This window comes from Bos indicus, chromosome 4 (assembly GCF_029378745.1).
Source record: "Bos indicus isolate NIAB-ARS_2022 breed Sahiwal x Tharparkar chromosome 4, NIAB-ARS_B.indTharparkar_mat_pri_1.0, whole genome shotgun sequence".
Classification (NCBI taxonomy): Eukaryota; Metazoa; Chordata; class Mammalia; order Artiodactyla; family Bovidae; genus Bos; species Bos indicus.
This window is the reverse complement of record NC_091763.1, coordinates 105358281-105374202: the sequence shown is the minus strand read 5'-3', so window position 1 is coordinate 105374202 and position 15922 is coordinate 105358281. Positions and strand designations below refer to the sequence as shown.

The 15922-nt window shown below is 40.8% G+C and overlaps 2 protein-coding genes across 3 annotated transcripts; one reads left to right on the top strand and one right to left on the bottom strand.

The window, feature by feature from the left end:
• Positions 1-272: 272 nt before the first annotated feature.
• SSBP1 (single stranded DNA binding protein 1) lies at positions 273-11475 on the bottom strand. Of its 2 annotated transcripts, none has more exons than XM_019959201.2 (7): positions 11374-11475; positions 10627-10693; positions 7511-7571; positions 5915-6055; positions 5602-5689; positions 3959-4047; positions 273-425 (listed from the first exon to the last, which is right to left on the bottom strand). In XM_019959201.2, exons 2-7 carry the CDS (start codon positions 10648-10650, stop codon positions 382-384), a joined length of 447 nt encoding a protein of 148 aa, XP_019814760.1. In that variant the 5' UTR covers positions 10651-10693; positions 11374-11475; the 3' UTR covers positions 273-381. The 2 variants fall into 2 exon arrangements, with proteins under 2 accessions (XP_019814760.1, XP_019814761.1); XM_019959202.2 differs by lacking the exon at positions 11374-11475 and adding an exon at positions 11171-11367.
• On the top strand, positions 6643-7036 carry LOC139182778 (translation machinery-associated protein 7-like). Its single transcript, XM_070788274.1, has one exon. The coding sequence runs from the start codon at positions 6681-6683 to the stop codon at positions 6855-6857; it is 177 nt and encodes a 58-aa protein (XP_070644375.1). The 5' UTR covers positions 6643-6680; the 3' UTR covers positions 6858-7036.
• Positions 11476-15922: the final 4447 nt, after the last annotated feature.

The window sequence follows — 15922 nt, the reverse complement described above, 5'->3', positions numbered from 1 at the left end:
TCTGACATACAGCAATACTCAAAAACACTGTGGTGGTTGACTCTATGCTATAATAGAAGTGTGCACAAAAAAGTGGGGGGGCGGGGGGGCCCTTCCCAAAGGACATTCATCCCTTTGCCATAACATGGATGAACCTAAAAGTTCACGATTTTGTACACAGAAACCATCTCTTAAAGAATAAACAATCAGTGAATACCATTAACAGGCAGGAGCTACCAGAGTTCATGACACAAAAAGGGGAAGGGGAGTGACGGTCAGGAAAACGTTATCACTCATTTTACAACGAAGAGTATTTTAATTCTTGTCCTTAGAAACTATAAACACTAGCATGATTTGGAAATGAGACTGTACCAAACGCCGGCCAGAGAAGAATCGTCCAGTCTACGGCTTCTCTTTTATCTGGTCACTCAAAAATATAATATTATCTGTAAAGAAGCCAAAGCAGAAATGTTATTTTCAGAACTCTTTCTCCACCTCACTTAATCATTCCCTTTTACCAGATACGTATTTTAGTGCTAGTCACCAAAGAGACTTTAGACAAATTCTCAAAATACTAGGTTCCTGCTGACAAGGGGACGACAGAGGATGAGATGGTTGGATGGCATCACCAACTCGATAGACATGCATTTGAGCAAGCTCCAGAATCGGTGATGGACGGGAAAGCCCAGTGAGCTGCAGTTCATGGGGCCGCAGAGTCGAATACGACTGAGCAAGTGAACTAACTGATGTTCTTAACAGGTATATGTGATAGGCATAATGGAGGTAAAAGCTGGGCTTTGACGGTTTATCAATAATTCAGACCTTGTGAGAAAAGGTGGGATACTTCTTGTCTTCCCTGAAGGTAGCAAAGGTCTTCTCAGTGGTAACTTTCTACAAAAGAGCTAGTCACACACTTTGATGCTTGCAACACTCAGACAGATGCCAGTAAACCAAGGAGCACATCCTAACACAGAAAAGGATCGTGGCATCACATACTACATGCTGGAGGGAAGGGGGAAGGACGGGGTTCAATACGGCCCCATCAGGACAGACAGATCTATTTGTGTTTTTTAAGTCTGAACACTCATACAGAACACACACTACTTTTAAATTTTAAAACAAAATGAGTTTTACACATTTATTCCTGGGAAATTTTCTAGTAATCAATATTTCAGAGGGAGCATTTTTATCCAAAAACATCAGACACTGCTCCTAAAAGGTTGCCCAGAAACAATTAGTTTAGAACAAGCAAAAGAAAAGAAGCAGTACCTTCTACATAATCCTGAAACACTGACATTCTTAAAACTTTAGAATTATCCAAAAAATGGTTACTATACAATAACTGAGTATTTGTTCATGACTACAGTCTTCTAAAACTAGAGTATTTTGGTACAGAATGGTGATTTCAGAAGAGATTATCCAAGTTGACATCACTATGTAAAAAGACAAGACTGCCACCTGCTGGTGGTTATTTTTAAGTTACACTGATTTCTAAGAGAAAAAAAACATAGCCTATAAAACAGATGAGCCAAATTATACTCTATTCCCTTCCATCCTAAGGGTACTAAAGACCTATTCATTTTACTGTTAGCCATAAACCTATGTTAATTGCTTAATCATCCATGCTGGTGAATAATAGTGACAAGAAGAAAATGGCAGATAATTTGAAATGTTTTTCTTTGACCTGGTTTATAAAACTTCACACAATTTAAATTTGAAATTTGCCCACACAATAGGTTTACTGTGGAAGATGAAAGTATTAAATGCTTCATAAATATGTCAACTATTTTATTAGAAAGCTTGATTTTCCACTGCTGAAACCACAGGCATAGCTTTATACCATACACAGGTCTGAAAAAAAATTTTTAAACAGTTAGATACCTCTGCAAGAATGAGCCAAGGAAGAACAGGGCAAGCAGGAAGTGATTTACTCAAGACACTCAAGAAATATGAAAGCAAACTGGTCAGAAAGAACCTTCTCTTAGGTTTAATAATGAGGGGAGGAAGATACCTATATTGGTTCTCAAGGTCAATATACTTTCAAGAAAGTAGTAAGAAAATATATGCTTATTATTTATAACAAATTATAATTTATCAATAAGGCACAGTAGTTAAGACATGAACTCTAGAACAAGTTCAAAGAGAAAAAGGAAAATCTGTTGGTTAGGAGACCTAAGTTGTCAGACTTTTAGCCTCCCAAATCTAAATTCTTTTTTTTTTAAATAAGACTTAGTGAAGTGAAGTCACTCAGTCGTGTCTGACTCTCTGCAACCCCATGGACTGTAGCCCACCAGGCTCCTCCCTCCATGGGATTCTCCAGGCAAGAGTACTGGAGTGGGGTGCCATTTCCTTCTCCAGGGGATCTTCCCGACCCAGGGATCGAACCCAGGTCTCCCGCATTGTGGGCAGACGCTTTAACCTCGGAGCCATCAGGGAAGCCCTAAATAAGACTTAAGATATATATAAACCATGTAATATAATGTATAGATTGCTGTACATGGAGCAATCAAAAAAATTTTAATACTATGACATCTAGTAAAAGATAAATTTAATAATAAGTTCTTAACACTAGCTCTGATAATAGCACTATAAAGAGGAATCCATACATTTCCGAGACACCTACTGAAATATTTATGGATGATACAATGTCTCAGATTCACTCAGAATGATCCAGGTGGGAGAAAGTAGGCCGGTGCATAGATGAAATATTGTTTGCCATCTGCTGATAACTGTTGAAGCTGCGTGACAGGAGCTTTTGTTTTTCACTCCTCTCTCCTTTTGTGTATGTTTGACATTTTCCATAATAAAAAGTTAATTTTTAAATATCTAATTTAGGCATATCTCAGAGGCTCATAAATAGCTCTTTCATTCTCATCTACTTAAGAAAATGAAGTTTCTTGAGTTTTATATCCATAAAAAAGAAAACAGAATGAATGTCTAATAACTTTTATTTTAGCAATTAATCCAAAAGACAACAAAATGCATCATCTATCTCATTAAGACACATTTTCAATAAAATGTTACAGCTTTTGTACTTACATATTACAGTTGTTTTGGTCAATTATGTTCTAAAAACAACTGTAATGATAACCTATTCAAGGAGAAACCCAATATTCAGAGCCTCACTATCACAAAGTTTTTTAAAATATTTTAAAATTTCTATTTATGTATGTACTTTTGTTACATTTAACAAAATAAAATAATAAAATATTTTTGACTATACAATATATTATATTAAGATATATTAAGATACACTTCTAAGGAGAAAATGGGATTGAAAAACAAGTTCAGAGAAAAGGGAATCATAAACTTTCCAAATGTCAAAGAGCTTGTATCTTTTTAATGATGATGGATACCCAATTGTTATGGTATTTAGATCCCTTAATACCTTTAAAAGCAACATAATTTTATATTGAAAAAAACTCTTAATGTCAACTTAAACATGTTCAAAGGGGTATATATTGGTTTCAAAATTCTTGCAGAATTTTCAGAAAAGCTTGAACACTCTCCTCTAGAGGATATCTTCTTAACCTCCTTTAAGCTCTGTGCGTCCATGTTTCCATGTTGTTTTGTATTTTGTTTAATGAGAACAACAGGAGTTTAAAACAAAATCATCATGTTAAGTACCAAACAGGCTCTGAATGAAGCTGTACAAATGTCTGATGCCAGTATTAGTTTAACTCTTCTTGGTACATGCTTTTCCATTTAGGCCATGTCCTTCAAAGAGGCGTCAACAGTGCAATGGATAATTCTAAAGTTACTTGTGAACTAAAACTGTGAGTACAGAGATCGCTTTCTGAAAGAAGAGATATATATACACAGAAACTTAGAGCAGGCTCACAAACTCCACTCAGGATTCTCCTGGTGAGGTGCCTTACAATCTCATAAGCATCAGTACCAATAGCCTCAGGTAAGGCTACAACATAGCCAAGCGTTCAAAGAAAAAAAAAAAGAATAGCGATTATCACAAGAGCCTTACCAGCTATAATTGTTGTTGCTTGTCGTCTGACATTATTTTTATCCGTATATTCACCATAGTCTACTTTCCCTTCCACATAAATTCGAGACCTGATAAAATAAAATTTACCAGTTTTAGTCTGGAGATTTCAATATGCTTTACAGCAGAGAGCCAGGTCAGAAAAGAGCAATGAGTATAGTCTTCAAGGATGAAATAGATAATCACACATACCACTTCTCAAAATTCAGAATTAAGAGTGCTAAAACAGTTTCCTGATGGTTAGGACGCCGCGCCTTCACTGCCTGATCCAGGAACTGAGATCCTGCAAGCCACGAGGCACAGGCAAAGAATAAGAGTACCGAACCATAAAGTACATGTGGACTTGCCTTGCCACACTGGAAAAAAGGATGTTTTCGTCCTTTAGCTGCCTGTGACCCTTATGAAGTTTAAAAAAAAAAGTTCCAAGTTTTAATTAAAAAAAAAAAAAAAAAAGGCAACCTTAAGACCCTGAAAATGAAGAGCATCGTTTAAATCTCTATGATTGATTTCCAACATGTGATTTTTCTATCCCCTTTGACCCTGAATTATCTAACAGATTCGTTGATTTTTTTTTTCACTTATTTTTCAGTTCCTTTCTATAGTGAGGTTCATGAACTTACTCTCAAATGACTTTAGATTATTAAAATTCAAAATACAAGTTTTCAGCTTAGTATTATTTCACCCAGAGTTAATTACTAAGACTATTCTGCACTCTCTAAAAGGCTGAACTAGAAGACAAATGTAACGCCGACTTTAAAGGGTAGAAAATGGCCACAGTGGCACCAATTTCAGAATTTAACAGCACTGCTACTGCACAATACAGAAAGCAGACTAGTAAAACGACTGGGTGCCAAAGGGAACGGCCACACAGATTCACCAACCAGCAGGTGAAATCGATGCCTTTTCCTTGAAACGTCCTCTACATACCATACACACACGACAATGGAAGTTCATCTGAAGAAAAGGTATGCAATTATTGAAAAAAACAGAAATTTTAATTATTGCTAAACTTATGTTTCATGAAATGTTTTATTTCTATAATACATTTCTAAACTATGACTACAGCTGCTGTTAAACACAACCTTTTGTCCTTCTGAGGGTTTGGAAAAGACACTTCTTATACATAATCCAAACATTTCAAAACGGAATTGCTAAGTTCATATAAAATTATCAAATATGAACTAACTGCCCTGAATTATCACCAGAATACCTCACTGCATCTGGCTCCCAACCTCCCAGACCCTCTGTCAAGCCACCACGTGATGCCAAGGACAAGACAGCCAGCATTGGGGTCGCTGGCCATGGTGGCCTGGGAACCCTCATGGGCACTGCTGCGCCGGTGACAGGCACACGGCCTTCTCTCTCACCTCATCAGTGCTGTTCAAGTTCACATCCTACTGTCCTAAGTTCTAAGTTCTTAAAAGGCTAAACCATGTTAAAACCTTTAAACTAGTCACATATGACACTACGCATACAGTATTAAGCACTGAATAAATACCTCTTGGGCTAACCCAAAGTAATGAGTGGTACTTTATAAATAGAAGAGCTACAGACTCCATGAAAACACGCTCCTAGTTTGTATTTTAAACCATTCAACCTGTAAGCTCCCTCCTTCTTCAACTTACCCCTTTTTCACATATTGATACGCCACATCTCTGAGGCCCGGTCGGAACACTGAAATTCTATGCCATGTTGTCTTCTGACTGACATCACCTAAGTCACAAGAATCACAAGGACAGGGAATGTGGTTACAAATGCAAAGGACAACTGCAAAAGGACATCATGTCCAGCTAAGCTATGCCATGGTTTCTAAGAGACAGGACAGAGTTAGGGAAGATCCTTTCCGAAAGTATTCTTAAAGTATCTAATTAGACAATTCACACTAAATAATGTCTATTTGCTGCGGATAAAACTAAAACCCCAGTCTTTTATACTCACCCATTTGGTAGGTTTCATTTTCCCCTGATCGCCACATCTCATTTGTTGCTAGGGAAAATATCGTGACTGGGTTTTTTCCTTCTACCTGTCTCATGACAGGGTCCTGACCTACTCGACCGAGCAACTGCACGCGATTCAGAGCTGAAAAGCAATTTGTAGATAACATAAGACTGACAGAAATGTCCAGAAGAGGAACAGCTACAACCACTACTTCAACTTCAATCTCGGCATTAAGCAAAACCCAAGCACTAGAAGGTCAGAAAACAAGTGTGAGGAGCAAATAAAAAGAGGCTCAGGGGAAAAAACAGGACTGATAAGAAAGGAGAAACTATCCATAGAACCCCACAAAACAAGCATTAAGCTCTTTATCTAAATTCTTCTTTTCAGTTCAGTCACTCAGTCGTGTCCAACTCTTTGCGACCTCATGACTGCAGCACACCAGGCTTCCCTGTCCATCACAAACTCACGAAGCTTGCTCAAACTCAAGTCCATAGAGTCAGTGATGCTATTCAACCATCTCATCCTCTGTCGTCCCCTTTGCCTCCTGCCACCAATCTTTCCCAGCACTAGGGTCTTTTCCAATGAGTCAGTTCTTCGCATCAGGTGGCCAAAATATTGGAGTTTCAGCTTCAGCATCAGTCCTTCCAATGAATATTCAGGACTGATTTCCTTTAGGATGGACTGGTTTGATCTCCTTACTATCCAAGGGACTCTCAAGAGTCTTCTCCATCCGGTGGCAGGGTCTGGGGAAGGGGCGGCAGGCGCCATGTCGGGCCGCGAAGGTGGCAAGAAGAAGCCCCTGAAGCAGCCGAAGAAGCAAGCCAAGGAGATGGACGAGGAAGATAAGGCATTCAAGCAGAAGCAGAAGGAGGAGCAGAAGAAACTTGAGGAGCTAAAAGCAAAGGCCGCGGGGAAAGGCCCCCTGGCCACCGGTGGGAATTAAGAAATCTGGCAAAAAGTAAGCTGTTCCTTGTGCCTGAGGCAATGATGACCCTTAGTTCCCTTCCTGATTAAACACCTGGATTCCCTGCCATAATATCTGTTGCCACCTATAGCTAGAATGAAGTGTTGTCTTGGAACCTATTGTACATTTAAGAATAAACTTTTGTAAGGAAAAAAAAAAAAGAATCTTCTCCAACACCACAGTTCAAAACCATCAATTCATCTTTTAAATACCTTAAAAAAATTTTTTTAAACTGTTTGTATGGTTAAAAGAACAAAATTGAGATCTGAAAATCTTTATAAATACAGGGACTATTTCTGTGAAACAATCACTTTTCACAAACGTTCACGGCTTCAGCCAACTAGCACACAGCCTTGGATGTCTTAGATAACCAAAAAGGACCAAAGGAATTTCTTTGGCAGGAAAGCGACAATAAGAGTGGGTAAAAAGTGTATGATAAGGGAAGAAGAACCAGGTTTACAGAAGGCTCCTGCAGCCTGATAGGAAGAGATAAGAAGCCAAGGACAGAGAGGCAGATATGAACCAAAAGCATGACGGTTAACAGAGTATATCCCCATGGATGCACCTCTTCTGCAATGTATCTGAGAACATGAGCACATTGCTGTAAAAACTGGAAATCAGCTACTACTTACATCTTTCGAGAACCAAACTGCTAGCTACTTCAGACTCATGCCTTACAAATTGACGAAGTACCTAAAGTGGAACAAATGAGTAAAACAGCGTTAGTACAGGGGCAAAGGCAAGTGTAAACAGAAGACCCGTTCACACCTGGTCACCACCCAGTCAGCAGCCCCTAAGGCACACACCCACACAAGAGAGGTGCACCCATCACAGTGCCAGGCACGTATGCATGCTCAGTGGCTTCAGTCACGTCCAACTCTATGCAAACCTATGGACTATAGCCTGCCAGGCTCCCCTGTCCATGGGATTCTCTAGGCAAGAATACTAGAGTGGGTTTCCATGCCCTCCTCCAGGGGATCTTTCCAACCCAGGGACTGAACCCACATCTCCTGCATCTCCTGCACTGCAGGGAGATTCTTTACCACTGAACCACTGGGGAAACCCCAGAGCCAGGAGGACCACACACTTAGGGGCAGCCTCCTGCAGAAGCCCACAGGCACAAAGAAGGCTCGGGGAGTCCACAAGAGTCCATTCCCAGGCCTCTCTGGTGCTTCCGGAGAAGGCAATGGCACCCCACTCCAGTACTCTTGCCTGGAAAATCCCATGGACGGAGGAGCCTGGAAGGCTACAGTCCATGGGGTCGCTAAGAGTCAGACTCGACTGAGCGACTTCACTTTCACTTTTCACTTTCATGCATTGAAGAAGGACATGGCAACCCACTCCAGTGTTCTTGCCTGGAGAATCCCAGGCTGGTGGGCTGCCGTCTCTGGGGTCGCACAGAGTCAGACACGACTGAAGCGACTTAGCAGCAGCAGCATGGTGCTTCTGTGCTTGCACACAAAACGGTAAACAACATATGTTGGAAAAATTGGTGCTTCTGACAGCCCCAAGGAAAAAATTTAAGATAAACAAACATGATTCTTTGATTAAGTACAAAAATAGGACTGTTCAAATCAGTCTATCAGAGAAAGACAGTCGCTGCCATGTAACAGTAGCACTCAGTGATAACCAAAGCCATCATTACTGAAAGGGCTTCCCAGATAGCGCAGTGGTAAAGACTGCCTGCCAAATGCAAGAGACGAAGGTTCGATTCCTGGGTCGAGAAGACCCCCTGGAGAAGGAAATGGCAACCCACTCCGTATCTTGTCTGGAAAATTCTACAGACAGAGGAGCTTGGCAAGCTATAGTCCATAGTAGTTCATCATTCATGAATACTAGGTAAGTGCTTTGTCTCTTATCAATTAATCCTCAGAATAAACCTATAAACTATGTAAAATTACCACCACTTTACAGATGACAAAAATGAAGTTCAGAGACAGAGTGAGTAACTTGCCCAAAATCCTACAGGAAAGAAGTGGCAAGTCACAGCTGGAACTCAGGGCCCCCAACCCCAAGGCTGCTGGCTTTCCCACTGCCCTTTGCTGCCTCTGTTCAAGGGCTACTGCCAAGATTTGAGTACACATTACTGAGAACATTACTGGATTCAGAGAGCTAACCATTATATCAGAGAAACATGTGTCCAGAAGTGGCACTGTTAACATACAGTAGGTATCTACCAATGGAAACAACACCCATTCCAGGGTACTTTTGGCTGTGGAATCCCAGCACTACGCTTGCGGGCAGAAGGTGGGTAGAAAAATAAAAATATGAGTTCAGTTCAGTTCAGTTCAGTCGCTCAGTCGTGTCCGACTCTTTGCAACCCCATGAATTGCAGCACACCAGGCCTCCCTGTCCATCACCAACTCCCGGAGTTCACTCAGACTCACGTCCATCAAGTCAGCGATGCCATCCAGCCATCTCATCCTCTGTTGTCCCCTTCTCCTCCTGCTCCCAATCCCTCCCAGCATCAGAGTCTTTTCCAATGAGTCAACTCTTCACATGAGGTGGCCAAAATATGAGTTACCACATACTAAAGAATCAACCTGCTAACTGGTACCTATGTCATGATTCTAGAAATGTACTAACCTGATGCTCAGATGAGCCAGAGCTCACATGTTTTATGGAATAATAATCTGTCCCACTGGGGGCACACAAAAATCAAGACCTACCAGAGAAGCAAAAATAGGGAATGAATTATTTAACTGGGATAATTTTTTAAAACTAAACTTTTAACCCTTTTATATATGGTATTAAATTTACCTTAATACTGTAGAATTGTGTATTAAGACACGAGAAACTTTTCCACGTTTCAACACATTAAAAGGTATATATTTTAAAAGTATGTATAAGTTAAAACAGGGATCCAAGGATATAGAGCCAATTCTGCAGCAGAGTGGAGGAGACCTGAACAGGTTCCACTGAGGAAATGATTCTTCCTTAACAAGATGGGAGTTATGAGAGGTGTTATAAAGGAGAATCTATACAACTCGGTGCCCAAATGAGGTAAGTGAGGAAAAGCGGGTCTAGGCTGACTCAAGGCTGGCTAGACTGACTGAAGAGATTAGGTGAGGAGCCTGACTGGGTGAAATGAGGAGTTCTGAACACAGTTCATCTGTAGAGTTGCTGAGACTTGACCTGCTCTCCTCAGCAGGGAGATGGCGTGTGGTGGGGGAGGCAGACTGACAACAAAAGAAGCAGGTGGTCAGAAAACAAACCACGTGATTAAAAAAAAAAAAAAAAAGCTGAAACAATTCTCATAGACTTTAGATCAATAAGGACTTTAAATGCTAACTGCTCTACACACAAGTAACACGTTTTAAAAAGTTAACTACTCTCATCATATATGTGAGTAAACTAGAAACGTTTTGTTTTTGCTTTAATGAACACTATTTATTCAAGTGGTAAAGAATCTGCATGCCAATGCAGAAGATGCCAGAGATGCGGTTCGATCCCCGGGTCGGGAAGATCCCCTGGAGCAGGAAATGGCCACCCATTCCAGTACTCTTGCCTGGAGAAGCCCAAGGGCAGAGAAGCCTGGTGGGCTACAGTCTATGGGGGTCGCAAAGAGTCAGAAACGGCTGAGCTTGCAATCTACCACCAAAATCTGTCCCCAACCCGCATATCAACTAAGTACACATAAGACAGGTGGGCTCAAAAGACTTCTGCCTCTGCAGGCAAAACCCTAAAGAAATGTGATCGCCATGGTTTATAATAACACATCTCAACATTAACATGGAGAAGTGATTACCTGTACTACAGGTCTTCGAAACATGGCTTCTACTCTCTCTTCTTCCAATCTAATCTTTAGTCTTTTCCTGAAGAAAAAGAGATTATATCCTATAGCAAGAACACGATTTCACCGAAGTCCTAAATTCCTAACGGCATTCAGGGCTTTTACGCAACGAACCTTGAGACCGTAACATATTACGCCCCTGCACATTAGACAAGGATCCTCTCCCACTCCCCAAAATCTCTCGCACCTTTCCGGGTTTTTTTTTTTTTTTTTTGGTCCCCCTTAACTTCCTTTTAACCCATACAAAAATTCTGATTCTACCCCCATGTCTATTCCACTGTTTTCCCAAATTCAGTTAAAACCCAAGTTCCCTTCTGGCAGGGATTTCTGCTTCTTCACTGTTACACCCAATACTTCTAAAACAGCTCCTAAGACAAAGAGCTCAGCAAATACTAAAATGTTATCATGGCTCTTCAATCTGGAACGTGCTGCCGCAAAAATTACTGCCTCCAATCCCGTTTGCAAAGAACAAGGCGATCCCTGGGCTTCGCCGTCTCACCGGTGAAATGTGCGGGCGCCCTTGCTCAAACCCGACGCTCCCAACCAACAATGTATAGGGCCTGGGAGGTGAGACGAAACCAGAGTCCTCCGCGCGAGAAGAGGAGGTCTATACGCCGACAAAGCAATTCCTCCCGGCCCGCGCACAGCCGTACGCACACCTAACGCAGGACTGCGGCCTTCCGCCCTTTCTCCCGCCCTTACCTGAGACTCTGGTCCGCACAGCCTCCAGGCAGGGAATCGCTTCCGGGTGCTGCCGGGACTCAAGGCTCGCGAGAAGGAAGAACCGGAAAGTCCTCTGAGTGCATCGTGAAAATGCAGCCAGCCGGCGCTGCGGGAAACACGCCCCCTTAACGCGGTAGTTCCGGGAGCCTCCTTTCGGGCGGGAGCAATATATCAACACTGCCTATTGGCGCGCTAACCTGATTTTAACTTTGTAATGAAATGAAATTACTGTATTTGAAGAGTTTCCGAGGTCCGCCCAGGACTCGGCAACGTGAGCGAAACAAAGGATAGCTGTGCCTCTGGAAAAACTAGAAAGGATCAAGCCTCCAAAAACAAGAAGAAAAAAACAGTAACAAATAAAAATAAAACAGAAAAAGGAATGGGGAAAGAGCCGAAAGTGCACAATTTAAGGGTCACAAAAAAAGGGGGGGGGGTATCAAAATAAATATTAGTGCAATATTTTAAAGTCAGAATTAAGGAACACATCCGTGAATAAAATATAACTTGTATTAAATACAGTATATAAGCCAAGTAGATTCCTAAGGCACCAGGAAAAACGTGCACGCCTATGTACATGTTATGTATTTGAACATTTTTTCCCCAGAACATTAAAGTACTTGAAGAAATATTGAATATTTAAAAATTAGGTGTATTAAAACTCACAACACTGTTATTTTTTAACGCCAAAAACAAAATTATAATTTTACCTTGATTGGAAGTATAACAACTGATAATATTTTCAAAAGCCTTTGCTTACCTTATTTCCAACTGCAAGAATTTCCATCTCTGATAATTTTTCTCGAGGAAGTGGCATTCTTAATTAACTTAAGCTTACCGATCTTGCCTTTATTTAGAATTCATTGTGGATTTCATTAATTTTAATAATTTTAAAATGAAGCACTAGTCTTGAATGCTGGGTTTCCTAGCCACCCCTTAAATTTTGTCTTGTGCCCGCTAATCCTGGCCTTGTTGACAGAGGGGAAAGAAGGAAGACAGATTGCAGAATACAGGCTGAGGGGCACCTCCCCGGGCCTCTCCATCATCTGGTCCTGGCACTGTCCAACTTCTGGAAAAGGTACAGCCACATCATCCTAATCAGCAAATCTCCTCAGAACCTTACTTAAAACTCTTCAACGGCCCATTTTTGCCCTAAAAGGAAAAAATATCAACTATTTCATGTGGTTTCCAACACATACCTTAACCCAGTCTTAATAGTATGACTTCCTAGTTGATATATTTCATGATGCTTACCTGTTTTACTTCTACCTTCAACATGTTTTGTCCTGGAAACATACCATGTTAATTGCCTTCAGGCCTTGCTCAGACACTAATCATCCTACATGCCCCCGTTTACTACTGTAACTTGCCCTCTGATGATTTCCTATTTTAAAATCCTACTTTCACTTGAGCTGTTGAGTCAAGTGAAAAACCAGATTCATCCTTTCCTTCAAAGCCAGTTTCCCTCTTCTAAGTGCCTTGTGTGTTTTAATGGTGCCAAGATTCTGCCAGACCTGAACTTGAAATCACCTTTGAAACTTCTTCCTGATCACCCACATTTGCTCATCCACATCCAATCACTTGGCCTTAAAAGTTCTTTATTAGGCCTCAAATCACTCCCTCTTTCTTTCTGTTCACAAACACTTTGGAGAAAGGAATGTGGAAAAGTTTATTTTTAAAAAAAAGGCAGAAAGCACTGTGCAAATTGAAAGTCACATGCAAAACTTTATGAATAATATCTTAGTGGGGAATCTGGGCTAATCTGAATTCTCTCTCAGATGGGAATTATCAATTCACATTCTTTGTTGGCTGGAGAAAGTTGCAAGTGCTGTCTTCTTTGACAAAGAAAATCATATTAAGATGTATGATATCATGGCAGAATAGAGTTAAAACATCTTCTGTTATCAAATAGATCCTCCTTCCCAACATGGCAGATATTTCAGTGTTGCTTTGCTCTGTCTTCTTCATCAGAAGAGTTCTTTCCTGTAATTTCAAAATTCTTTATGCAAATCATCCTTCGTTTTCCCATTTCACTTTCTTTACACCCTAAGTCTTATCTTGTATTAAAATTTAAATGCCCATGAAGGTGCCTCCTCTTCCGCATTGACTGTGAGCTCTTAGAGAACAGGGACCTTCTTGTGAATATCCAGTCAGCAGTTGTGCTTTAAACAAGAGTAGACTACAGGCAAGAACAAATAAATAGAACACAGAAGGATACTCAAATAGGCCTGAAATAAGAAAATTTAAAAAAATAATAATCTGGAAGAGTAGCTGAAAAAAATTTATTAAACATACTGCTTTTGCAAGAAATCTACAGTTTGCATTTTGGTGAGGAATTCCTGAAACCTCTTCATGATGTGCAGAGACCTCCACCCACTCTTTAACATAATCATAAGCTTTTTCTGTAGTTCATCCGTGGACCCAGAAAGGAAGGACCTTCCCAATACTGAGAAGTGGTGAAAGCATTGTGCCTTTAGTCAGCTACCATTACCGCTGGTCTTAGTGGAATAATTCAGGGCTTTCATCCTTTGCAAAGCTAGCTGAGAAAGAGACAAGTCTACAGTGTATGCCCAAGGCCACAGAGCTATCTTTGGCCTTGCCTTTTTTCCCCCCCCTAAATTAAAAGAAAGTCTCAGCTGTAGGTATCAACTGGTAGAAACCATGGTTGGCAATGCTTTCTCACAGATAGGAAGCTTTGGACAATTCCAATGCTGTACAAGTACACTTTTTATATATTTTAATCAAAGTTTTCACTTTGCTCTTAAATCAGTTTTTCCTGAAGCCTCATAATAACTGTTGGAAAAAAATTACAGCACTTATTACCTAACCTGATTACTAGCTTCTCTTTTACAGTGATTCAAATCTACTTTAGCAATACTCTATAGTTAATCATGGCTACTTTTTGTTGAATTTCAAAAAACCTAACAATTTTTATGCAATTAAAGATTGACATAATGGTTCATACAGAGATTTTTTAAACCTAATTGTTCAGGCCAAAATATTGACATTTATCTTTTAGTGTTCATCTTTCTACAGCTTTTAGATAAACAGCTTCTAGGAATTGGTAGATACATTGGTGGTTTAGTCATTCAGTTGTGTCAATTCTTTGCAACCCTATGGGCTGTTGCCTGCAAGGCTCCCCTGTCCTTGGGGTTTTCCAGGCAAGAATACTGGAGTAGGTTGCCATTTTATTCTCCAGAGGAACTTCCCAACCCAGGGATCAAACTCTGGACTCCTGTATTGCAGGCAGTCTCCTGCATTGCATATGTATTCTTTACTGACTGAGCCACCAGGGAAGCCTCAGGAAAACCCAGTAGTATTTCTTTATAAGGTTTCTTAAACTCAAGATGATCTGTTGGCACCTGATTGTCAGTGTTCATATTTAAGGAACAGAACTTCATGCCTGAGGATGGAGCTTCTCACTGAGGCCAGGGGTCAACTTCCAACTGAAATGGAAGAGATTAAGCCCTGAGCCCAGAGAAGACCCAGTCCGTGTCACGTGCAGTGTCTATGCAGCTTCTTGCTCTTCTGGTGACTTCCTGCTACCGTGGAGCGCAGCAGAGAGAGGGAGGGAGGGAAGGAAACCAACAGTCTGGCATCAGATCCATTCAGGTGCTAGAAGAGGCTCTGAAGAACACTGTAGAGAAGGGGTCACAGGCCCTAGTAATAGTTGTCAGTGTCTTCCCTGGTGGCTCAGCTGGTAAAGAACCCGCCTACAATGCGGGAGACCTGGGTTCGACCCCTGGTTGGGAAGATCCCCTGGAGAAGGGAAAGTCTACCCACTCCAGTATTCTGGCCTGGAGAATTCCATGGACCGTATAGTCCATGGGATCGCAAAGAGTGGACACGACTGAGCCACTTTCACTTCACTTGAAGAAGACAGGTGTAGCCACAGAACTTGGGGCTACATATTGCTTGTGCTCAGTTGCTCAGTCATGTCCAACTCTTTGCAACCCTTTTGACTGCAGCTTACCGGATTCCTCTGTCCATGGAATTTTCCAGGCAAGAATACTGGAGTGGGTTGCCATTTCCTCCTCCAGGGCATCTTCCCAACCCAGGGATCAAACACTGGTCTCCTGTGTCTCCTGCATTGGCAGGTGGATGCTTTACCACTGCACCACCTGGGAAGTCCAATACATTGCTTACTCAATAATATACCTGTTTATAAATCACAAAGTGTGGTTGACCTTGCACTATACTGCAAGGGACATGGCTATTGTCAGGGAGGCAAGACATAAATTCAATTTGAAAACCTAAATATCAACTATATTCCAATATATTTTAAAAATAAATAAAAATAAAATACACAAGTGTATACAGAAAAAAATTTTGAATAAAGACTAATTTTTTAAAATGTCAATGGGCAGTACAGAGCACTATATCTCATTTAATTGCAGGGAAGAAATTACTACTCCAAAACATAAGAATGATGTGATGATTTGTTCACTGGTTTATTCAATTTTTAAAACTTAATTTGCTTTTAAAAATTAAGGGAAAGAAGAAAATAAGGTAGCCAAAAAGCCTATAAGCC

What these genes read in the sequence shown, in the direction of transcription:
- LOC139182778 (XM_070788274.1), top strand. Translation starts at nt 6,681, where the DNA reads ATGTCGGGCCGCGAAGGTGGCAAGAAGAAGCCCCTGAAGCAGCCGAAG.
- SSBP1 (XM_019959201.2), bottom strand. Translation starts at nt 10,650, where the DNA reads ATGTTTCGAAGACCTGTAGTACAG. An exon ending in TTCGAAGACCTGTAGTACAG is followed by an intron (nt 7,572 to 10,626) that starts GTAATCACTTCT and finishes GTTCCACTTTAG; the next exon opens with GTACTTCGTCAATTTGTAAG. An exon ending in CAGTTTGGTTCTCGAAAGAT is followed by an intron (nt 6,056 to 7,510) that starts GTAAGTAGTAGC and finishes ATTGCTTTTCAG; the next exon opens with CTCTGAATCGCGTGCAGTTG.